Source organism: Schistocerca americana, chromosome 4 (genome assembly GCF_021461395.2).
Source record: "Schistocerca americana isolate TAMUIC-IGC-003095 chromosome 4, iqSchAmer2.1, whole genome shotgun sequence".
In the NCBI taxonomy this organism is placed as follows: Eukaryota; Metazoa; Arthropoda; class Insecta; order Orthoptera; family Acrididae; genus Schistocerca; species Schistocerca americana.
The window spans coordinates 240,013,645-240,039,102 of NC_060122.1; the positions used below are offsets into that span (position 1 = coordinate 240,013,645).

At 36.9% G+C, this 25,458-nt stretch overlaps 2 protein-coding genes across 3 annotated transcripts in view; one reads left to right on the forward strand and one right to left on the reverse strand.

The window, feature by feature from the left end:
* Positions 1-2,732, forward strand: part of LOC124613199 (serine protease snake-like) — a 275,095-nt gene extending 272,363 nt beyond the window's left edge. For both annotated transcript variants that reach the window (XM_047141860.1, XM_047141861.1), the window contains exon 8: positions 2,059-2,732. In XM_047141860.1, coding sequence (XP_046997816.1) covers positions 2,059-2,232 — 174 coding nt within the window. In that variant the 3' untranslated portion in view covers positions 2,233-2,732. The remainder of the gene's footprint in view (positions 1-2,058) is intronic.
* Positions 2,733-22,368: 19,636 nt separating this feature from the next.
* The window catches only part of LOC124613872 (palmitoyltransferase ZDHHC16B), a 95,284-nt gene continuing 92,194 nt past the window's right edge, over positions 22,369-25,458 (reverse strand). Inside the window, exon 9 of the mRNA XM_047142600.1 lies at positions 22,369-22,903. Coding sequence (XP_046998556.1) covers positions 22,694-22,903 — 210 coding nt within the window. The 3' untranslated portion in view covers positions 22,369-22,693. The remainder of the gene's footprint in view (positions 22,904-25,458) is intronic.

Consider the following 25,458-nt stretch of genomic DNA (forward strand, 5'->3'; position numbering starts at 1 on the left):
CTGCTGATCCAAACTTCGTCACGTGTTTTAAAGATAAAGCTTTTCCCAAATCATATGGCATAACATTATTGTTTGCTTACATTGTTGTCGATTTAAGAGATATGCAGTAAAATTTACTGCTTCTTCCCACAATTTATGAGACAAGTCTACACTAAATATCACAGTGTGTGCATATTCAGCCATGGACATGTTTTCTCACTCTGTTTCACATTATAGATGCACTTACATCCGGTTGCCCTGCAGTTGTATGGCAATGGTACCAGACTTGTTTTCTCATGTACTACTCCATTCTGTGAGAAATAATTTTTAAATTGCTTATTTGTGAAACCAGTCCCATTGCCACTTCTCAGTCCTATGGGTTTGTTTCTCATTTGTCTTTCAATCAGCCTGAAATTCCAAAAATGTTGGGAAAGCATCACGTTTACTTTTTAAGAAATACAAGAATCTGTACTGAGTGCAGTCATCCTTGAAAATTATGTACAAATTTGCACCACCATGAGATGTATAGTCTTCATGTTGAGTTTGGCTAAAATTTTTCTGCACTCACATTTAAAATGTCTTCCTTTCAACAGTAATAATAGTTAAAGAAGGTTTGTTATTCTTTGAGTTGAACTTGTTTGTTTTATCCACATTGACTGCTGCAAATTCTGCTGACTTTTCATCACATTGTACAAGTGTTTGTTTCTCTCTCAGTATCCTTGACATCAAATTATCAAACATTCATTGATTTTCAGCACACCAGTCCCAAGCAATGGGAAAAGTTCCAAATTTTGTTGGCAGATTTCCCAAATTTTTAGCCACTTTGTCAACTTCTGTAACTGGTTCACCTATATCAGCTGAGGCTTGTACCAAACACTCAACTTAAGTGATGTGTTGTACAATTTTGTCTGTTGATGACATTCTGTAATCAAAAAACTTCTGCTTCAAGGCCTTTTTATTAACTGCAGATTGCTGTTCTTGGATATTCTTTAGTCTGACCCACATTTCAGCTGCATTTGTCAAATTCCATCGCAGTAGACAGAATGAGCATCGGCTTCGCATTTAAATTGTTCCATGCTATTTGCCTCTCCAACTTCATTTGGCATTGGTTTCCACTCCATGAGATCAAGAACCTTTTCAGCAGGAAAAATAATTTGCAGCTGATATTTCCACAAGTAGAAATTCTTACCATAAAATTGCTGGAATCTATATTTTTTCAATTTCTGCATCTACATTTAAAGCTGAATGTGAACCGAACTTACAGTACTCAGTTAAAAATGGCAAAAAAAAAAAGGTTTTTCACAAAAGACCAATGAAATAAGACAGTTATAGTACCCGAGTGTCAAAATTTAAGCATCATGGTTCACTCGAATAAGGCTTTGATCACATGCAATGAATTCACAAAACATATGTATACCGTGGCCTGGGCTCATGACATGGTGTCTGTAATTATGTTTTACATAAAATCACAGAGTGCAATTAACTCAGAGTCAAATAACAAGTCATTCTTTTTATTAGAGCCAGAATTGACAACAGTACCTACTACAATAAAGAAAACCAAAGATATATTTTTATAACATCACAAAACATGGCTGTACACAGGTGTACATAACATCTCTGGTACACTTACTTTACAAATATCGAAAACAAACCTATCAAGAACACTCAATATAACAAGTTCACTCTTGTCAACAATAACAGTATGTATTTCCATCAGCCTATTGATTTTGATTAAGTCTGGTGGTGTTGAATCCAAGTTCTGTTGTATGCACTATGCAGCAAGTCTGTTTTATCAATGAAAGCTGACCAACTGGTGGAGAGAGTTGATCTTTAATGCTTAGAGTGAGCTGTCAGCTTTATTATTAAGTTCTACTGTATTTTTCCGGAAATGGATAAGATTGTTTCACCATATCAGAATTTTTGTTTCATGTAATAAGATTACCAGTTAAGTTACCAAACTTGCTTCAATAACATCACAGTAAAATCAATTAAATAACACTAAAATGTGTTCCTAACATGTTTTTTGAGTTATTAATGCCACAATTGTGATGAATTTATTAACTTTTTTCTATTTTACAGGGTGATTCTGGTGGGCCAATTCAAATATCCAGCAATAGAAATCATTGTGTGTATTACGTTATTGGAGTGACATCATTTGGGAAATACTGTGCTGGAAAAAATTCACCAGGAGTCTATACACGTGTTTCTTACTTTGTTCCATGGATTGAGAGCATTGTGTGGCCAGATGGTTAGCTCACAGAGTCATTACCAATCTGTGATATACTTTGAATCTCTGGAGCTTACATAAGAGCAAATTTCTTACATTAAAAACTTTTTATGCTTTGTGTTTTATAAATAACAGCAGAGATACTTCAAGTTTTAACATCTGTGTCCTCTGCTTTTGCTCCAAGCAGAAACTTTCCACAGGGATAAGTAGTTTGAAAATGTATGTTATCTGATGCCAGCCATATTATCAAAGGATGTGATGACAGCTTTATCACCAATCACTTCAGTTGTCTGAAGTACAAAGTTTTAAGTAGTTGATGGTATATGTTGGTTCACAACACATGGTGATAATCAGTGGACAATGATTTGGATATTTATTTCAAGATTTTCAGTTTTCTTGCTTCTTTTTCAGCATGGAAATGTAATTTTATCTTACTGTTACTTGCTTTAGTGTGATAAAAAGACTGTCAAAACCTGCAAATTACTTTGCATGTATTGGGCACACTCAGGAATAAAATTTTAAGATCAATCAAATTCTTACCTTTTCCCCCATGAACTTCATAGAGCACTCAATGTGATTTAGTTGCTTCTTTGTTCATATTTTCATAGTATTTTTTGTGATGAATTTTGTTTTTAAATGAAGGGATTTACAGGGGCTTCATCAACATTTCCTCTGTCAAGCTGACATCAGGAATGTCTCATCTTTCAACTGATTACTTTACTGCTTCATCGAAATTTACTGTTGTCACAGGTCTAACACTCAGATATTTAACCAGAAAGTTATAAAAATGAAATCGTCATGGATGCTATGAAGCACTTTCATAAGAAAATATGAAGTGACCTTAATGTATACAAAAGATTCACATTTAAATTTAGATATAACTAGGGATCCTTTTTATCTGTGATGTTTAATGTTGACTAAAAACTTAAATAGCAAATTTTATGACTTGCAGATTAAAGATTTTGCAGCTTTCTCTCTCTAAGAATATCTGAAATAAACTCACCAGTTTTAATGTATGTGATGCCCAACCTTGCTGCTGCTCCTCACTTCTTAATACTAAAAGGTTATAGACAACAAGTGAAAATGTTGTAATTCTTAAACAGAGTTAGACTTATTTATCCCAAATCTTTCTAAATATGAATACAGTAGGTAAAATTACCATCATGTATTCGTAGTTGAAAGTTATTGTCCACAAGTTTTATGATGAAAACCAGAAAACAAGAAATGTTTACGTGACACATGCATATAATGCACCCAATTATACTTAGATAATGTGTAGATATTTTATAATATCAAGAAAGTATCTGACATAAGGACTTACTGAATTCTATTTTTTTTTTCACTTCAAACCAATAATAATATATTATAATTAACAATATCTGGTGACATGTCATAGACACAGCCTAAGAGAAATAGAAAATGAGATGGTAATGACATCATAGACATGAACTACCTTAGTTCAGTATTTATGAAGTTTTAGTAACTTTGTAAGTCAGGCTCGTCCAAACTGTGCCCCTGGGGCGCTATCGCCCGCGGCCAAGCGAATTCATATGCTGCTGCAGTGGCCGTGCGGACCGCCCGAACGCCAGCCGATAGATATATTTGTTCGCCCGTTTTCCCTTCGGGCAGAGGACGTCTCACAAATGCTTTAACTAGAGCCGATTGACCTACAGTGCCATATCCACCTGAAGGACCGCTTTCTTATGTGTAAAACTTTGGATGACTTTTACAGCTGTCTTCCACGAGAGAAATATCCTCTTTTGCACAAGCACACGACCAAAGTTCTCTCACTGTTTGGTTCCACGTATATTTGTGAGCGCTTTTTCTCTCTTTTAAAGCTTGCTAAAACTAAGAACCGTTCATTCCTTGGCGATAAAAATTTGCCCAATTCTTTGAGGTTAACTAGCAGTCTCACAGAATATTGTACCAAGCCTAGACAAAATCGTTTCCTCGAAAAAGAAAAATGTATAAAATGTTAATTGTCTTCTTTAACAATGTTGCCTGTAAGAATTAAAGAGCTTTATAACCTTAGTTCTATTTTAATAAGTTTTCAAACTTGACCAGTTAAAATTTATTACGTACAAAACAGCAAACTAAGGATCCGATTTCTAAACTCTGAAAATGGATATAAAAAATTGTAGCACGAAGTATAACAAAAAATACTTACTAGTAACTACTAACAGAATGAGACTCTATATCCCTTCATAAAATTAATTCTAAAATAGAATACTTTGTTTACGTTGGATCTGACCACGGGACAGTCCAGCGCAGAGCAGTGCTGTGCGCTCTCACTCGCTCTGCAGCGCTCTCTCTCTCTCTCTCTCTCTCTCTCTCTCTCCTATGCTATGGCGACACTAGCGACACACGGTTGCAGACGCGGCGCTGAACTACACTGTCTTGCGCCCGCAGGGCGCGGGCGCGCCCTCCGGGCGCAAGTCTTGGATGAGCCTGGTGTAAGTGATACAACAGTACAGTACCAAAAGAAATAAGAAATGAGATTATGATTATGCCATAAACTTTAAGTATTCTACTGCAAGTGATACAACTGTACAATATGAAAAGGATAAAAGATACATCCCCTGCACAGTTCATTAGATATGATTATCATGTAGAGAAAAGTTAAATGATAACTGTGTTTGTACAATAAAAAAGAAAATAAATAATGTAGTACCACAAAGCTTATTGTATTACAACTCTCAGTATTCCTACAGAATGAAACTTGAGTTTTTATTCACGTTATAAAATAGGATACTACAGTATAGTACAGTACGACATGGCATGGAGTACATATCTATCATATTTGGTTTGCCTATCAGTCATATATTAAACATTCACTGGTGATAAAGGTAAAAATTAACAGAACTTTTATCTATTATGGATGTGGAGCACTGTGACTGTGATGAATAAAGATTTCACAAATAACTGCAACCAGTCACCTTTATTTTACTTTCATCTATTTAAAATGACTCATTAATGCTTCACACTTCCTTACTTTATATGACACTTAAATCAAATATGTGACAGCATTATACTTGCGTTAATTTAAATTACCTTTAAGGTGTGAAATCCATGGCGGATTTACATACAGGCCCACTAGGCACAGGCCTAGAGGTGGCCTCTTAAGGGGGAGGGGGGGCATTTTTTGCTCTGTACTCATTTTAACCTCTTAAGTTTTAAAATAACTGTGCTTACAAATGACAAAAAATTTTAAAATTGTTAAACAACATGCTAGTTTAAATAAGCCTTAAGAATGAAATTCGACAATACAAGCTCGAAAATATACATAGGTTACTTGGTGATTGAATGGGAATTTAACATTGGGTTTCTCTCTGGTATCATCTTCATGATTGTTCAAAATATTTTGAAGTAAGCTGTTAGGACAATGTACAATACAATGTTTGAAACATTATTATTCCGAGAATGTTGTCGGCTTCTACTTAACCCTACCATATTTTCCCTGTGAAAATACAGGGACCCTTGAAAAGCTGTGATAAACTAATCAGAAGTTTCGTAATACTGTATCGTGTGGGCCTCAGTATGTAAAACCTGACTTAAATTTCTTGTAGAAACTACAGGGAAGTATGAAGTCAGCCCTCCATTACTGTAATTAATGTGAAAGCTCTGTGGTCTTCAATATCTGAGCTTTGATTTAATGACATGTTCTACATTTTTAAACACAAGTTTATATGAAAAAAAACATAAGTAGAATATCTAATAATGTGCGAAATACACCTCACAACAGTTTAAATATTTTATTTATTTACTTACTTAGTTACTTTTTTGGTGAAAAAAGAAGAAACCAACTTTCGTTTGTCTCATTTAGTGTGCTGCACCCTGCACAATATCAAAGTTCCCACTCTGTGCAATTGAGTAGTATGTGGCATTGCAAATTTTATATTGAACTTCTTAACTAGGCTTTTTTTCTTCGAGGAAAGGTTATTTTTATTTTATGTTGGAACAAAAGGTGCATCTGCATGTAGATATAACTGCATTGTTCACACAAATGACAACACCACATCAACTGCCAACTACTTAAACTTTGTAGTCAGTCTTCTCTGCTCACAGAAACCACTAAAATGTTATAAGAATAAGTGGGGTAAGAGTCAATACAGCACACCTCACTGCAAGAAACTGCAAAAATTATTTGCTTTTTAAATTAGAAAGGTTGTGTTAGGAATATTCAGAACATATTTGCGTCCCAGCTAAAATTCCAGTGACGTGGGAGAAACAAGCCAAAAAAGGCACTGTCCCATTTTCATTACGAGACGAATTTCAGCCAGCAGGTGTGCTTCTACTGTTTACTGACAACAGAGAAACAGGCGACAATGAAATTAAATTATTCTGCATAGTCATTCTTTCATAGCACAGTTACATAGAGTAATCAGAGTTCGTCAGTTCATTGCTCCATGTTTAAAGGAAAAATCATTGTGCTCACGTGCTGTGTTTAAAATAAAAAGCTTTGTGTTCGTGTGTGGTGTAATACGATTGGAACAGGATACAGTTTTTTCTCTTTCCTTTTACAAATTTTTTTCTTTTGTTTTGACTGTTGGTTGACAATTTTGTAAGTGCCTTAACGTGAAAAAAGCAAACGGGCAAAATTAAGTGGGGCGGAATTTCAGAAATTATAGAAGGAAAGGCGAGAACGAGAAGCCAATGTTCTAAAATGCTTGGCAGAGTAGATAAATTTTTCACAAAAAATGTAGCTGGTTCGACTTAGAGTTCAAGTAGTACGTATGATATTTCTGGCATTGCAGCTGTTGTTTCACGAAAAACTAAGTGTTGAGTCAGACATTACAAAAAGAAATATCATCATTAGTGATGATCCTGCAGAATGGTGTGTCAATGAATCAACAATCAACATTCTCTACATCATGGCAAAAATCAAAATTGTAATGGTGATTTTTCTACTTCAAGAAGATCATTAGGCGATGAAACCAGATATTTGAACAAAAACATATTTTACCATAAACTCTTAGATTGAGAATCAACTTTTTTGTGTGATTTTCTAGTGTACTCCTGTAGCACCTGTGCTGTTTTTTTGTGCACCATGTAAATTGTTTGGAGGGAAGGCCACGATTGCTACTAATGGTATTGCAGATTGGAAAAATATTTCTAATCTTTTATCTCGTCATGAGAATTCACTAGAACACAAAAATTGTGAGTTATCACTCTTTACAAAACAAAAGTCACTTGGAGCAATAGGTAGCCATTTCGAGTCATGTGTTGAGACAGAAAAAAATGTACTGGTGCAGTGTGTTGAAAAGGGTGTTTGCAGTAGTGGAGAAGCTAACAAGTCATGGACCTCCCCTATGTGGACACATTGAAAGATTCTGTTCTTTACATAATGGCCAAATTATGATGTCTCTTGAACTTATAGCCAAGTTTGATACTTTTCTTGCAGAGCAAATTGAACGATATAGAAACCCAGGGCAGGGACATACAAGTTATCTTTCTTCAACAATCTGTGATGGAATAATAGAGCTTCTTTCTGAACGAATAAAAAGAATTATCATAAGTGAAATAAAACAGGCCAAATATTTCTCTATAATAGTAGATTCTACTGTGGACATTTCACATATTGATCAATTATCTTACGTTTCCTTCTGTTTTTACCAAACCTGGGACACAAGTCCGTATACTTAGCTGAGACCATACTAAAAGTCCTGTCTACAAATTCCATTGATATTACTGACTCAAGAGGCCAGTCATATGACAACATAAGAAATATGTCAGGAACATACACTGGTTTGCAGACACGCTTTAAAGAATGAAATCCAAAAGCCCATTATGTACCGTGTACAGCACATTCTTTGAAATTAGTCGGCACTAATTCTGCAAGCTGTTGTCAGAAAACATGTTCAATTTTAAATGTAGTGCAAAACCTTTATAAATTTTTCTCTGCTTCTACACAGCACTGGGATACACTTCTTTCTTTCATGAAACCAGGAAGCAAAACGGTAAAAAGTTTATCAGAAACATGTTTGTTAGCAAGAGGGGAAGCGTGTATAATTCTATGAAAACTGGAATGGAGTTATCAGTGCCCCCTCACATATTGCCAATAATACATTTGAAAAACCACTTGTGCAAAATGAGGCTTCAGCTTTATAGAATCAACTTGGCAGACTAGAAACAGTATTCATTATGACAGTTTGGAAGGACATACTCCAGAGATTTAATAGTGTAAATCTGAAATTGCAAAGTGTAAATATTGATGATAAAATAGTGCATAAATTATACGAATCACTTGTAGGATTTATTGCATCTATTTGTGGCATGTTCAGGTATTATGAAAATAAATCCATGGAGATTGTGACTGATACAGACTATGAATACACCTATAAAAGATCACAAAAACGCAGACTTCATGACAACAAAGAAGTGGACTCTGAAGAAGTTTTTCTGACTGGAAGGGAAAAATTTAGATTCAAAACATTTCTCCCAGTACTTGACAACTTGTACATCAAATTAGTGAGGAGGAAGGAAAGCTATAGAACACTGTTAAACTCTACAGATTTCAGTAACCTTAAGAACAGTTTACCTGATGATATTGCTGAACGTGCAGCAAAACTCCAAGTGTCAACAGAGTTAGAGCCTTCCTTCCCTAGTGAATGTGTACATTTCACAGAACTTTTGAAATCTTCTGAAATTAGTGATATACCAGTTGAAATGAATAAATTTTTAGGAAAAGAGAGGTTACCATAAACCGGGTATACTTTGACCACTCAAGCACGAAAAGTTTTACCTCTCTCTGCTGGCTCTCAGCTGACTTTTTGTGAATACTCTTTGGTGGGAAAGTTCCAGCAATATACACTAAATGTCGCACATGTAGTGCCAATTTTATTACGCAGCAGTTGGTGAACCTGTTGAGACTTGAAGTTGTTTACGAAAAAGTGTGTTTAAAGTTAGTTGTGCAAAATCCACCAACATCTCAAAACAACAAAGCCATCGGTGTTCTAAACTATATCAGGTACGTTGTTCGATTACTTCTCACAACAGACGACTGATTACTTTTTATTTATTTATTTCTCTTTTTTTTACTTTTTTCCTCATACGTGTACATCAACCAGTATATTACTTTTTCTGAGGTCATGTGCATGACATCTCTGTTTCGGGGTTACTTTGACCGCCGGTCAATGTTACCCCAGGCTTACAGATGTACTCTTGTCATTGTGTTCTTATGCTTCTATTGTTCTCCTACATAGGTACAATATGCCGAGAAGTCATAGAAAGGTACCTGTGGCAAGACAGTATAACACTTACAATGAAGAAGACATGCAGACTGCATTAGACAAAATTAAAAGTACTACAATTTCAATGAATGCAGCATCAAAGGAATACAGTATTGCAAAAGGAACTCTGTATAATAAGGTGCATTCAAAACATTAATGTAAAAGTGGAAGATCAACAAGTGTATTTACAAAAGAAGAAGAAGAAAGATTTGTTTATTTTGCTTTGACAGTTAGTGAATGGGGTTTTGCTTTTGATGTGCAAGACTTGCAGTATTTGGGAAAGCTATATTTAGAAACAAGAGGGAAAAAAGTATCTCAGTTTGGTCCAACCAATACACCTGTGTTGAATGGGCCTGCAGTTTTATGAAGCGTCATAAGGACCTCTTATCCTATCAGAAATGCAAAAACTTGAAGACTTCAAAGGCAGAAATTACTGCAAGTTCGCTTCAAGAGTATTTTGATCATCTGAAAGTCTCATTAACAGTAAGAAATTCCACTGATATGATACCAACATGTAGAATCTTCAGTTATGATGAGACAAACTTACACAACAATCCAGGTGTTAAGTATGCAGAACGTGTGAAGGACTCTATAAAATCAAGTGTCAGTTATGTTTTGTGGATCGGCATCAGGGCACATTCTTCCACATTATATGGTGTACAAAGCTGAACACGTGTGGGACTCTTGGACAGAAAGTGGACCAAAATTTTCTCGGTACAATAGAAACCGATCTGGCTGGTTTGATGCAAACATATTTTGTGACTGGTTTCAAAATTTATTCATCCCACATCTAAGAAAGTTTGACAGTCACGTTGCTTTCAAAGCTGACAATCTTTCCAGTCATTTCTCATCACAAGTGTTACAATTAGCCAAGGATCACAACATTGTCTTCATATGCCTTCCCAAGAATGCAACACATTTGTGTCAACCACTAGATGTAGCATTTTATGGTTCTTTGAAGAAGTATTGGAGGCAGATCCTTGAAAAATAAAAAAAAAAGGCAAAGGAGGAAGTCACAAGCAGTCAATAAGGAGAGCTTTCCCAAGCTTTTGAAAATTCTTTGTGCGAGAGTCTGTGATGTGAAGCAAGGAGACAATGAATCAGTATCCCAAAATTTGATTGTGGGTTTCAAGAAATGTGGGATTGTACCCTTTAACCTAGATAAAGTGATTGAATGCTTGCCTGATAATCCCTCTAAGTGTTTAGATACTATTTCTCCTATTGTGTTGTGAAAATCCTGCAAAACATAAGACATGGAGGTGAGGGCAATTCTGGTAATGCTAATAAAGGTGGAGAACAATAAATGTACCCCCAGGACAGGGAATACCACCACAGGATATTGATGATTCCTCAAGCTCTGATGCCAAAACGACTGAGAACAGAATAAACAAAGGACAGAAAAGGAGATGTGCATGAGAAAGCAGCATGTCATCAGATGCTGAATCTGTGAACATCTCTGATATTTTGTTTATGGATAGCTCAGACTGATAATGCAGAGGAACTCAGCAAAGATGAGGATAATGTGGAAGCCCTGGAAACCAATGATACAAGAGATCAGCACCCTTCTGAATATAACCTATTAAACAGTTCTGATGACGGTGACAGTGTAGAACTTGCAAACACAAACATTAACTGTCAGTATATAGATGAAGGTTCATTTGTGATTGTTAATGTACCTAAAACAAATAAAAACAAATGTCCGCCACACATTGCTCAAATTATAAGTGTTTGTGGTTTAAGCAGTGGTTCAGGTGTGATGTATAATCTCAAATATCTTCGAAAACAGGGGAAGAAGTTTGTTTGGCCACAAGTGCCAGACACAGACTTGATACGTGAAGAGCAGGTAGCCCTAATTCGCACTGCACCAGATGTTTTAAAACAGAGATTTAGGTTTAATTTTGATGAACTTGAGGGTATTACGCTGAACTTATTTTGGGGCACTATGTTTAGTACTCCATCCTGATAACTTTTATAATTAGCAAAACATTTTGTGACCATTTTCTAATGAACTGAATGAAAGAGAATGAAGCTTTGCATTTCTTCAACAGGATTCAGCAAGGGCTCGTACAGCCAATGTTTCTTTGCATGGAATTCACAATGCGTTCAATGAAAAAGTGATTAATAACAATATCAGGTCTGCTAAAAATCTTGATATAAATGCATGCAAATTTATTTGTGGAATTCACTGAAGGACAAAGAGTACGCAAAAAATCCTCACACAATAGAGGAACCCTAGGATAATATCCGTGAATCAATTAATTCAATATCTCGGAGGAAATTACATCATGTGATTAATAATTTCTTGACTAGATGTCAGAAACATGAGGAAAATAATGGCAGACAGTTCCAGCATCTCCTTGCATGAATGGATGAGTAAAAATTTCTTTGCTTATATTTAAATGTAGTCATGTCATACTGCAGCAGTAGATGGACGACATGGCATTTGATCACCAGACAACAGAGTGCTCACTGCCCGGCATCTATTGTGTCGCACAGGCAGTCACCAAATAAATGGAACAACCTGTAGAATCCAAAGGGGATACCACCTAGTTTTGGATCTGAGCTGTTTTTCAGTTCCATGCTCACTTAATTTTATATCCACCATTCTAAAATCCATGCAGCAATTAAACTTATGAAATGTATTGTGATCTTCAGGAAAGCAGTTTTGTAAGACTGAATTTATTGTTCTAGACTTCATTTTTCCATTTTGTGGCCATCATGGTCAATAAACTTTTAGATAGTTGACTATGTTTTCCTAGTCAGTACTGAAGTATTCCTGTACTTTCACTTGTTTAAACTTGAATATATTTCTTCACTATCCTTCATTTCTAGCTATTCTGGTTGTTTCAAGAGGAAAGTTTCATATCACTGGATGTTCAAACAGTGGAGAATCTAGGATGGCATAACAATAATATGAAAAGGATACATTGCCACTAGAAGTAGCTTTGAGTGGCAGAGAGGAACACTGAAAAAAAGACTGCTAGGTACTATTAGCTATCAGATCAAGTCCTTCACCAGTCATAGAAAAAACAAAACACATTTGCACACACACACACACACACACACACACACACACACACACACACACACACACATGTGGGCGCGCACACACACACACACACACACACACACACACACACAAGTGGGGACTGGATGGTAGGCTGCGAAGTGCAGTATCTGGAGGCTGTACAGACGATTATTTTTTTGGGTATGAGGAGAGAAGGAAGTAGAGAAGGGCAAAGCACTATGCAGGTGTGCTGGTGGGATAGAAGGCATGTGTAGGGCTGGATTGGAAGCTGGGAAGGGGATAGGTAGATGGAGGATAGGGACTAGTGAAGACTGAAGCAAGGGTAGTTACAAGAAAGAAGGATATATTGCAACAAGAGCTCTCATTTGTGCCATTCAGAAAGCTGGAATTTGTTGGAAGAATCCAGACTGCACAGGCTATCAATCATTCACTGAAATCAAGCACATCACGAGTCACATGCTCAGCAACTGGGTAGTCCAGATGTCTCTTGGCAATAGTTTGGCAGTGGCCATTGATGAGGACAGATAGCTTGTTAGTGCTCATGCCCACTTACAATACACTTATCTCCTATGCCTTGTCACCCCTGTCACCTGCTGTCCTGATGCCACATCTAATACCCACTATCTGGTCCCCACCCACGTCCCTGCATGCTTCCCAGGAAGCAGTAGCATCCTCCTATCCCTTCCCCTCCCCTACTACCCACCCTAGCAAAAATATAGCTGCTCAACTCAGACGCAGCAGCAGTCGGGCCTTAGTGCCAGGAGGTGACAGTGGCCGTGTGTGTGTGTGTCTTTCTTTCTTTCAGTGTACTTGTCTGCCACTCAGTGTCTCCTCTATGTGGTGAGTAGCAATTTATCCTTTTCATATTATTATGTTCTGGAATGTGAGAAGAATGATCAAAAATGTTTTGTAACTATGTGCTGTATTCCAAATTTATTTTTGAAATAGGAAACATATTTTTATAATTTTCCATCAGTTATGTGGTTTGCTCTTGGTACAAAACATTTGTGCCTTGAAACCAAACTGTTTAGTTTCACTCTAGTGTTGTTTGTAGAATCTTTATGAGTGCAAGTGTCTCAGAATGAAGTATCAGGAAAGTATCTCAAAGTCATCCCTAAAACATCACATACATTCTCTAATGCAAGTATGCAGATGTGGTGTACAATAACATCACTCCCATCGTTGCTGAAGAATATGGTTGACACTTTCCCAACACATCGAAATTCAGATCATTGTGTATATGTAGAGTTTTATAACACATTGCATAAATGTGTGAATGCAGACTTTTCCAATATATACTACTGATTAGAAGCTCTCGGGTTTTTAAGATGATAAGTATGAGATGCCTTGAAACTTTATGACATCTCAACACTGCCACCCTGAGAGATACCTAAGAGCTTTTCATCATATTGCATAAAAGTGGAAGGGCACACATTGCATGTTTTATCTGAAAGAGGAAGTCAAATAGTATGTACATCATCTTCACACTGAATGCAATATTTCAAGAGTTGAGTTTGGTGCTGATTTGCTTTTGTTAATAATATTTATTGGTGGAAACACTTACACAGAACAGAACCAGTACCACAATGTATATTTAAAACAAGTTTCCAAGTTTATGTGTCCACCACTATGTGGTGCACATCATCACCTGAAGCTTTGTACATAAGACCTGTTATTTTGGCAAAGACAAAAAAACAAGTAATTTTTTGGAAAAAAAACATTAGTTGAACTAGAGGATGTTCTGTTGGCCATGTGGGATACAATACATTTTCAGCATGATGGAGCCCCCACACTCTACTATTTATGTGAGACGCCATTTCAACCATACTAATTAGTGGTTTGGCCACAGTATTACCAATATCTGACCACAAGTGTTACAAATCTAACCCCATCAGAGTTTTATATATGACATTACTGAAGGCAGAAGTGTACAGAAGAAAGCTAAGTATGCTAGAGAAACTGTTAAATTGCATCACACAAACTACTAGCCTCATAGAGAAATGTGGAGATAAATTAAGACAAGTCATTTAAATGTTCTCATAAGTACAAAAATGGAAGCATAACTGTAACTTACCAACCTGATCCTAACACCTTTGGCTTGTAAGTCTTGAAGACTGCCTGCGTTAAGCTCCTTCCTGTGGTCATTGATGGTAGTGAACCGTAATTAAACGATACACACAACACTTTTATTTTCATTTCTTAACACACACACACACACACACACACACACACCACACACACACACACACACACACACACACACACACTTATTAACACACAACTTATTTCAATGGTCAACTATCTAAACTATATGACGTACACATCTCAGCACAGATCAGTAAGTCACATCTACTTGAATTTTCTAAACGTGAAGCTGTGAGAGAGGATCATGAGCCATGCTTTGATAGCTCCGTCAAGTAGAGCACTTCTCTGCAAAAGGCCAAGATGCCAACATTGAGCCTGGTCTGGTGTACAGTTTTAATCTACCAGGAAGATTCAGTTTTCAAAAAGTTTACAAGTGAAAATGGTTAACAAGTTAACTGTGTATGTTAAAGACACACTATGAACTTTTGCAGACAAACATGTGGTAACTTTACCTGATGATAGCTAAACACTGACCGACTCATGCTTTGTACATGGCACCTATTAATAGACACCTATATTATGTAAAATTACAAATTGATAAAATACTGAGCTATTAAATTTTAGATATTAACATATAAGACAGGAATTCTAAAGGGGACAAACATACAATAGGCAACAAAGTAAGTTTGTGTAACTACTTGCTGTATAATTAGAAAATGGCAAATTATAGGTACTATTTTGTGGGAGAGCAATTTAATGCAAAATGGGATTCCCAAAGTCATCTAAAAGTTTTTAGAAAGTAAAATTTTCTAATTGAAGTAATTAGCAAACAACAAGTTATTTAACTAAAAATAAGAAAAATTGAAGCTACAAAATTATAGCACTGAATTTTGAGAAGAATTAGGTCTTAAGATTGGAACATTCTGAAACATGAAAGTTTTAGATATAAATAACGCCTGAAATATTACATTTTGGGAAAAAATATGTTTGTTGAAGAGTGGAGAATAAGGGTTTTTGAATGAGATATGCCAAACTTAAAATAAACTGTTTTTTAGCAGTACAGAATTTTGAAATGTGCAAGGTCCACAGGTTTGTAAATTATAAATATTTTCTTAATTAAAATGTTTCCTTAAGAACTAAATACGCCATTATCATCAGTAGACTGAAAATTATCCTGTAAATAATAAAGTTTTGTGAAGCACAGCATGAATAAGAAATTAGTTATTTCATGTACCTATCCTATAAGCTCTACAAGTGAATACATATCAAAAAAGAAAAAATAATATTAGCATAATGACTGGAATAAGAAAATGTAGGACAGCCCTGCTTTGATCTGTTACAACTTGTGCTCACAAAGGTTACAGTAAGAGGACCAGAGGCATTAAGGTCCTAGCTGAGAAAGCTTGGTTTTGACAAATCCAAACCCAGTTATTACTGGCTGAGCTTCAGATTTTATCAATTAGCCACACTCACTTAACTCATGGGGCACATGTAACATGTAAAATGTACACAAATGAAGAGCATTAACTTCCAATTGAGGTTCAATTATGGTTTATTATGAAGAACGACTATTACTTACACTGTTTTCATTCTTTTGTTCATGAAAAGGCAGTCTGTGGAAAAGCTACTTTCACCCTTGTAAATATTTCTTGAGTATGAATGCAAACTAGGTGAGTTTGCAATAGTTTAGTCACTGTGCTAAATACAGATGGCTTCACTGCTGAAATGTGGCATCAAAATCAAGCCACAGGTCAACTCACACCGAACATCATGGAGTGTCACATCAAAACTTTCCACAATGAATTTCAGATGGTGATATTCACACAAACCACCAACAGAACATCATGCCATGACAAGAATATTTTGACATTGACAAGACATTGCACAACTGTAATATCTAAGATCTGATGTTAAGGGTTTGACCCTAGTTGCTCATGTTATACTAGTGGGTTTTGTGGCTCCTTAATCATTATTTCCATGCTTTCACGTAATGATATATTGTGAAGGAAGTAGAAAGAGTTAGTATCTTTTCTATCAATGCTTTCCCACGAATGATATTCCATATACAAAAGTTAAATATTTATATTTTACAATACATGTATAACAAAATTACACTTTATGTAAACACCCCCACATAAAGAATCTCTCAAAACAACACTTTTAATTGTATTTCTTGAATGGTAATACAATCAGTTCCATTAAATATGAAAAATTCATTTCCCTGATATTACTGAAGAATTCCGAACGGCCTTATCACGTTGGATACACCAGTCCTTGCCCTAACACCAAAGTTAAGAAATCTCAGGCTATTAGTAGTTGGATGGGTGACCACCTGAGAACACGGTGCTGTTGGCTCAGGGGCACGCAAGTCATGTTGTACATTCAAAAGATTTGCACCAGGCTATTGAGCCATGTAACATTATTATTTATTGAGGAATCAGAAACACAACAAAAATTTAATGATAAAACTGTCGTGTGCCAGGATTAACAGGTGTACCACAAATATCACCACTACACAGGAACACCACTGACCTGGCACCTCTGTTGTGAGCAGCCACCTTCACACAGCACTCACAAAACTGGACTACTTTCTGCTTCTGCACCCACATCCATTGGCACATCATATTCGTCAATAGTGTTGCCAGCTGCCAAAGAGGGCACTATCAACTGCAGACTAAATTGCTTCTGCCTACTACTGGCAAAGATGGAAATCTTCTGCCAACAGGCAGAAATGATGACACACCAGAGACATTATCACAGCTCTGATCCTGCAGCCAGCTCAGTACCATTCCTTTATTGTGCTGCGGAGCACAATTCCTTGAGTTCCATTCCAAAGACTACATTCTGACTTCTCAGTAGCTAGTAGCTATTTACAGAGAAACAGAACAGTCGAAGAAGTATCTGCATAATTACTTGTGGCCATAGTGACAATACCATAGACTGCCAAGAGGCATCAATCGTTTTTCAGATTCATTGCATTGGGTTTAGGACATCATATAAAACCATGTGCAGAAGTACGGTAAAGTTTGTACCACAATTCTTAATAAATGAAGTGAAGGAGTAGATTGAGAGGGGGAGACAGAAAAGAGGAAGACTGTGGAGAGGCGAGAGTGAATGATGTGGAGGAGGGGGGGGGGGGGGGGGGCATGGGGTAGGAGTGAAGACAGACAGTAGCTGGTGGGAACTTAGACCAATAGGACTGATGAGATTGAAAGCCGTGTTGTAAGAACAGTTATTATATTTGTACTGTTGACAAGCTGGTATTGGGGAGAAGGATGGCAATGGCCATTCATTCAGTAGAACAGATGATATAACTGCTTGCACAGGTTGCCTTGCCTCCAATAGGATAGAAAAAGACATGCTTACGATGGGACTGGAATGATGTGTTGTGTGGGGCAATTACACGTATCTTGTACTTTGTCTTTCATGCAGGGTTGATCCTTATGGCAAAGAGTTGGGAGTAGGTGTGGCATAAGAATGGACTAGGATAATTCATAGATTGAGTGAGGACTGGAAAGATTATAAATAGTATGTTCCTTCTTTCTAAGTTTTATGATAAGCAGCCAAAATTCTGCCAAAAGACATGGTAAATTTGTTGTAGTCTGGGCTGTTATTGGGGGATGAGGGGGTGCTCAGAGGATTAGGGTAATGTGTGGATATGGCATGAGAGATCATTTTGCAGGCTATATTGTAGACTGGGGGGGGGGGGGGGGGGAAGTTGTGACACCTGTCTGTGAAGGCCTTAGTACAACTTTAAGCATGTTGGGTAAGGTACTGCTCATCACCACAGATGTGCAGTCCCAGGTAAGTAGGGTTTTGTTTGAGTTGACAGTCATTTCTGTACTGTCATGTGGTAACAAAATTGCATCCACTAATTCTCAGCAAAAAGGTCCAATGGGTTCAGTGAGTCCTGAGCAGACAAACTAGTAAATAAAGTGATCAGTATTTCCAATAATAATTTGGTTGTTCAGTAATTATTATTCTGTGCAGCACTACAAGTCTTGCACAAGGGAAAAATATTGCACTCATGCAATACGTTTATTTATGCAAAATCAACATATTTAATAGTTGCATTGTAATTTTTCCTTTATAAAATGAAGAGAGCAATTGCAGGCAGAACATTCCTTCAGACTTTGGAAAAACCACCCCAGAGACCTATGGTTCATAGTAATGACAGATGGAGGAGGTTCATTATTGAAGGTGTCACCCTTATAAAAGCTAAAAAGTTTTGCTGGGACACTTAAGAAAGGGATAGATTAAAAGAAAGAGGACTCTTCAGGTAGAGATGTGAGTTGAGCACTGTTCTTAATTATAGGGATGATGTTAACTGTGAAGACACCACAAACCGATTAGCCAGCTGGAGCAAGAATGGGAAACAGCTAGGATCATCAGTGTCATTAATACATATACTGATATTTGTACTGACATTCACCACACCAGTCTTCCTAGAAAACTTTAACTGCTGGCTGCATCCAGCTTAAGATATTGCTTTATATTCCAAGTAAGTTAAAATGTTTCAAATATCAGTGTTTTATTCATTCTACAATGCCACATAAGGCACAAGAAATAGGCAGAAAATGCGAACACAAAGCCAATGGCAAAGGAATGTCATACTCAGCTTCAATGTGTGTGTTAACTGTAATGGTCAACACTCTCTGCAGATTACAGAGTGGCCCATCTTTTAGAACAACAAAAAAATACAGTAAATAAAGTTTTCACCACTGTGTGAAAGACCTACAAGGAATCACAGTGACTGACCTCCTTAACTCATTTCCTGGTGAACATCAAAATTTGAGTTGCCTATTTGTGTGCAGATACCTGTAGCACAACATACCACCATAGATGAAAGAGCCAATAAATAAATAAACTGAAACATGCATAAACTAAATAAAAAAATATGTATGTCTTTTCTGTGCCATCTTGTATGTGTGTATTATTATGTTTTGTTTATATTTTTGTATACCATATGTTACAGACTATAAGATGCCAAGCCTGTAGGATTTACCATTTTTATTATCAAATTGCAAAGCAGACTAAAAAACATTCTTAGTTTATAAAATCCAACTGACCTTTAAAATGCCTGAAAATCATTATCTGAAGTCCCCAACCCCATTTTGCATTCAGTCCTCTATTTGCACATTTAGTCTTCCTCATTTTGTTTCAGTTCTTCTTTACCGGCCCGTCAATCACGAATGGTTTTTTTTCTATTGGTGGAGGGCCACAATGCCACTCAACTGCTCTGCTTCCATGTTCTTCTGCATATGCTATTACTTTCAGTTTATAGCCTGCATAATATGAATGCCTTTTATTTTATTTTATTTTTTTCCATTACGAAACTAGATACTAAGAAAAATATCGTACAGATACAGATAACACAAATCACTTTCTATTTAAGTTCAATGGCACTATAGACTGCAATGACCCATCAAAGACTAGACGCTCATCTGGTTTTTTGATGGCGGAGCAGGAGGGAGACAATATTACCAGGCTTGAACTCTCATTTTTCACATCGGCACACTGCTGCTGCCAGTTGAATCCAGTGTTGCAAGGTAAAGGTTTCCAACAGCATCAAATATATGGCTAATTTTAAGACTGGTGGGAATTTTAAATCAAACACTGGACATTTTTATACTAATTTTGTGTATAAGATGCACCTGAACTTTGGAGGCAATTTTTTGAAGAAAAAAATGTGTTATCTTATAGGCTGTAAAATACAGTATTAACAGGACCACTTTCTGTTTTGACATTTTTATATTTCAGAGCCACTGATATTTTTTCCGAATATGTTTGCAGAATATTTCAACAATATTATGAAAAGGAAAGTTGCTACTCACCACATAGCGTATAGCGAAGATGCTGAGTCACAGATTTAAAAAAAAAAAAACTGCCACAACATAGGCTTCTGGCCATCAAGGCCTTTGTTGAACGATGTTCTGTTATGCATAACACATGTACAAATATACCTTTAGTTTTTAAATTTGTTATAGGGATATGAGAAACTCATCTTTCTTATTTAACGTGTTTATGTTCTGATGGAAAAGTATTTAGATTTTTTAGATTTTTATTCTTTGCACTGTCTAAGCTGCCATTTTTGTTTTTCCACTAGTTTCTGCTATTTTGTCTGTAGTTATTTAGCAGTTCTATCTTTCAGAAATATTTACACAAAAGAGGCCCAGTGAATATACTGGAAATCTTTCCTTTCCTCACAAAAGGAAGGAACAAGGTAACATTCTGTTGGGCACTGAGCATTTGCAGTTACAGGAAAAAGGGGTTTACTGTTTTGGCATCCATGGATACCTATAACATAAAAACAGTTACACAAAGTGCATCCTCCTTGCAAACCATCATCTCACTGTTGATACACTTGATCATGTGTCAGTGGGAGAAACAGTGATGGGACATGAGTGATAATAAGCTGCAACTTGTGAATATGGCTTCTGGCCACAATGCAGCTCTGCTCCCTGCCACCAGTGCAACAAGTCACCTTAAAACACCTCTGAGTTGAGCATTGGCCTTTGATGGACAGTTTTCTCCTCACAAGGAAACTCTCCAGTATATGATAATGAAAGTATACCAATATCAGTATGTCGCATATTGTGTCGTGTAACATCATGTTCCACCTCTTCCCCATAATCAGATGAATGATTGGGCAAAAACTTTCCACCATTCAGCACTGGTTCTGATCACTGTACAGTCAGAGTGAGACACACAAGCACAAAACGGCAGCATGGTGTGGTGGTGACTGTGTGTCTCCACCTGCTATGAAGTGGTCATTTAAGCTTTGGTGTAGCAGCTTGGCAGTGTTTTGGAAGAGAGAGAAGAAGATGTGCTGCAACAATGGCAACACACAGAAACAGCTGAAAGAAACTGAAGAGAAATGTCATTCACTTCTGTCCTGTTTTGAAATTCAGTTAGGAGGAGATGATCTGATTAATAAAAGAGCTGTTCACCCAGTGTTGTAAAAGTTACACAAATGGAACCAAAAAGAGACAAGTTACTTAAAAAGCAGTTACATCACTTCCCTCCCCCACAGATTGAATACTACAAAGCCCTCTTCCAGCCCTTGACCTTGTCCAGACAGAGAAGAAGTCACATGGCAAATGTTGGTGACAATGCATAGCAGATCCACTGCACCAACAGAATTCTGGAAAGCCAACCGTACAAGAAAAATAAGGTAAAAATTATCATTGAAGCAACTGGGTAAAAGACTGTTTGGAAGGGACTCTGTACAGCTACAGAATGGTACCATTACACACCAAATGAAAAAACATTTATGTTACAGATCTTACCTTATATAAAAAAACATCAGAGCACTTCTTTAAACCTTAGACTTCAACAATTGAAGTCAGTTTTTATACTTCTATATTACATTTCTTTTTGTTCATCATCATCATCATCATCAGCCAATTCAATCATTAGAAGATGTGGCCTCTTCGAGTCGTGGATTCAGGTAGGCTTTCAGCAGTCTTCTCCAAGTGGGGCAGTCTTGGGCAGTTCACTGCCAGGTGTTACCAGTGATCTTCTTGATGTCTTTGTCCCACCTGTCTGGTGGTCATCCTCTAGGCCTCCGGTGCTCTCTCGGACTCCACTCCGGTACTAGCTTCATCCATCTGTTGTCTTTTCTTCTTGCAACATGGCCAGCACACTGCCATTTCAAGGAACCTACTCTCTCTAAGATGTCTTTTTGCTATACCACATTTAATTCACCTTAGTGATATGTAACCCAACTATAAATCGGTATGCCACACCATCAAGTGTCAGTGCATAACAAGGTACTGATGGAGAATGTATTGTGTTGCAAAAATGAGAAACAAGCAGTATTAAAATGAAAACTGTAAAATTCTTTATTCAATATGAATAAATCATACAGTGTGAAGGTGTGAATTCACAAATGCTTAGCTCCTTTATTATGTGGAGTCACTTATCTGAATACACAATAACCAAATACTGAAAGACTTCTCATTTTATTGTGCATAGATTAAAAAATTTGAATTGTACAAAACAACATCCTTTTTGCAATTTATTTTGTAATAAATATAAATAGCACTTGGTCATTGTTCACTGAATAAAAAAGATAATGTTCCATTTCAAAGTTAAGAATACACTTTTCTTTGGTATCCAAACAGCTTATTAAAATTATCAAATTTATGGATCTTTGGTATACGATAATCCATTATCACCATCATCATCACTATCGTGCTCAGAGTCTGAGTGTACTGAACGCCATGTCAATCCACCACCTAATGGTTTGTGACTTGAGGGCAGGAGGACATGTCGCCACCCTCTGCCTCTTACCATCCCCAAGAAGTATCTCCAGTTCCTTCGTGGACCAAAATTGTAAGGATTTTTGTACACCTAGAAACCAAACAAAATTATACAGAATTGTATGTTGCTGCAACAGACCAACACCATATATTTCTTATAATCCAGTTCATGCTGCACATTTCCTGAAAGAGTTGTTGAAATATATAGCATGGCTAACAAGAAGTCATCTCCATAATAAAATTTTGAAACTAATAATAACTTATGAGTCTAATTATTCAAAACAAAGAAAGGTACAGAAAATGAAATGTGAGTAACATAAGAATAAGGAGATTGTCTTTTACACTATCTGCTGTGTATACTTTTCATGAGGTTGCTGAATGTCTGGAGGAAAGCAGTCCATTCTTCAAGAAGCTGGGGTTTTGAGCAAAATCGATGTTCTGACTCATCCCAAAGCTGTTCCATCAGATTCAGGTCGGGACTCTGGACAGGCCAATCCATTTCAAGAATGTTACTGTCCACAGACCACTGCCTCACAGATGTTGCTTTAGGACAGGGTTCGTCATCATGCTGATATAATCAATCACCATCTCCGGACTGTTCTTCTACCATGCACTGTACACTGTAAAATGTATTCATATCTTTACATACAAAGTATTTTCTTAAGTGCAATAATGGGACTGTACCCCAACCAAGAAAAGCATACCATAATACCACCTTCTCCATATTTCACTGCTGGCACTACACATTATGGTAGGTAATGTTCTCCAAGAATCTGCCAAACCCAAACCCTCCCATCAGAATACCACAGGATATAGCAGGATTCCTCACTCCAAAGTACTTTTTTTCAGTGGTGTTGCTCTTTACACCACCTCGAGTCTCACTTAGCACTTATAGAAGTGAGTGGCTTATTAGGAGCTGCTTGACCACTGAACTTCATTCTTCTTATTCCCTATGCACTGTCATTTTACTAGCTGCACTGCTGGTAGCACTTTGAAGATTATTTGTGATTCCTTCCACTGATTTCATGTGGTATTTTAAAACAACTTCCACAACACTCATTGGTCCCTGTCCATCAGTATATATGGTCTATCTGGTCTTGGTTTAGCTGCTGTTGTTCTGCTGCACACTTCATAACCACATCATCAAAGTTGACTTTGGCAGCTTTACAAGGGTTGAAATGTTCCTTATGGATTTTTTGCTCAGGTGACATCCACTCACTAGTTGCCTTTTTAAGTTACTGAGCTGCCCGGCCAATTCATTCTGCTGTTACTGCTTCTCTACTGACAACGCAATACTCCTAGCCTCCTTTTGTACTGGAAGGTCTGCATTTTGTGACATCTAGTGGTTAATCCTGCTTTATGTTTGTCTGGATATATTTTATCAGATAGTGTATGTTTCATGATTTCCAGAAAAAATGATTCTTTCAAAGCTATTGTGTTCTCAGTTGTCTGTTGAATGTCCACAGACTTTATACTAGTGACAAACCATGGGGAAAGTCTTTCAAATATGCATTAGTAGACAGTGTCGAGTCGTGGTTAAAAACTTAATGCTGTATTTCTATACTTGTATTATCATGAACAAAACTTAGCGGTTCAATATCAATGGTACCAGGAACAAAAATTTACTTGCCACTATTTTGTTGAATACTGACATTTTTGATATCGTGGCTGTGTATAACATACAAGATGATCCTTGCAAAGAAGGAAACAACAAATAACTACTATGAATAATGCTATTTACTTTAAAAAAATGTTATTACCAGTTTTGGACCAACTGGTTCATCTTCAGACAATCGTTCATGTTTATATTATATCTGTTGTCGTTTACATTACTTGTTGACAACTAATATAAACAACAACAAATGCAACATAAACATGAACCTGTCTGTCCACAACCAGTAACAGCGCTATCTGTGTAAATAAACAGCATTATTAATAGTGGCTGCCAGTCAGTTTCTTGGTACAGCACTCAGAAAATAAATACTTTATTAAGAACATTCTAACATGTCTCATTACGTGCTGATGTGCTGAGCAGCATAATTTTGTGATACTAGATCATCATCTCAATTTCTTGATACAAACCAGTTATGCACAAACAGAGATACATTGTTTTTTCATTCTCCTGGCATGTGTCACATTTGGCACTTAGAACATTTTCCATTTTCACTAATACACAATCAAAAACAATGGCTCATTGGATAGTCAAAATCTGGAGCTGGTTTGAGGGACCTGCCCATACTGCTCCAAACATTCTCAGTTGGGGAGAGAGCCATCGACCTGGCTGGCCAAGGTAGAATTTGGCAAGGAGGAAGACAAACAGTAAAATCTCTCACCGCGTGCAGGAGTGCATTATCTCGCTGAAAAGTAAGCACATGATGGCTAGCCATGAAAGACAACAAAACAGGGTGTAGAATAATACTGATGTACCACTTTTTGTAAGGGGGTTGCAGATGACAACCAAAGGGTTCTGATAAGACATGAAATGACACACCAAATCACGACTCCTGGCTGTCAGGCTGTATGGCGGGTGACAGTCAGGTTGGAGTCCCACTGCTGTTCAGGGCACTTCCATACACCTCTTTGCTGGTTATTGGTACTCAGTTCGAAGCGAGATTCATCACTGAAGACAATTCTACTTCAGTCAAT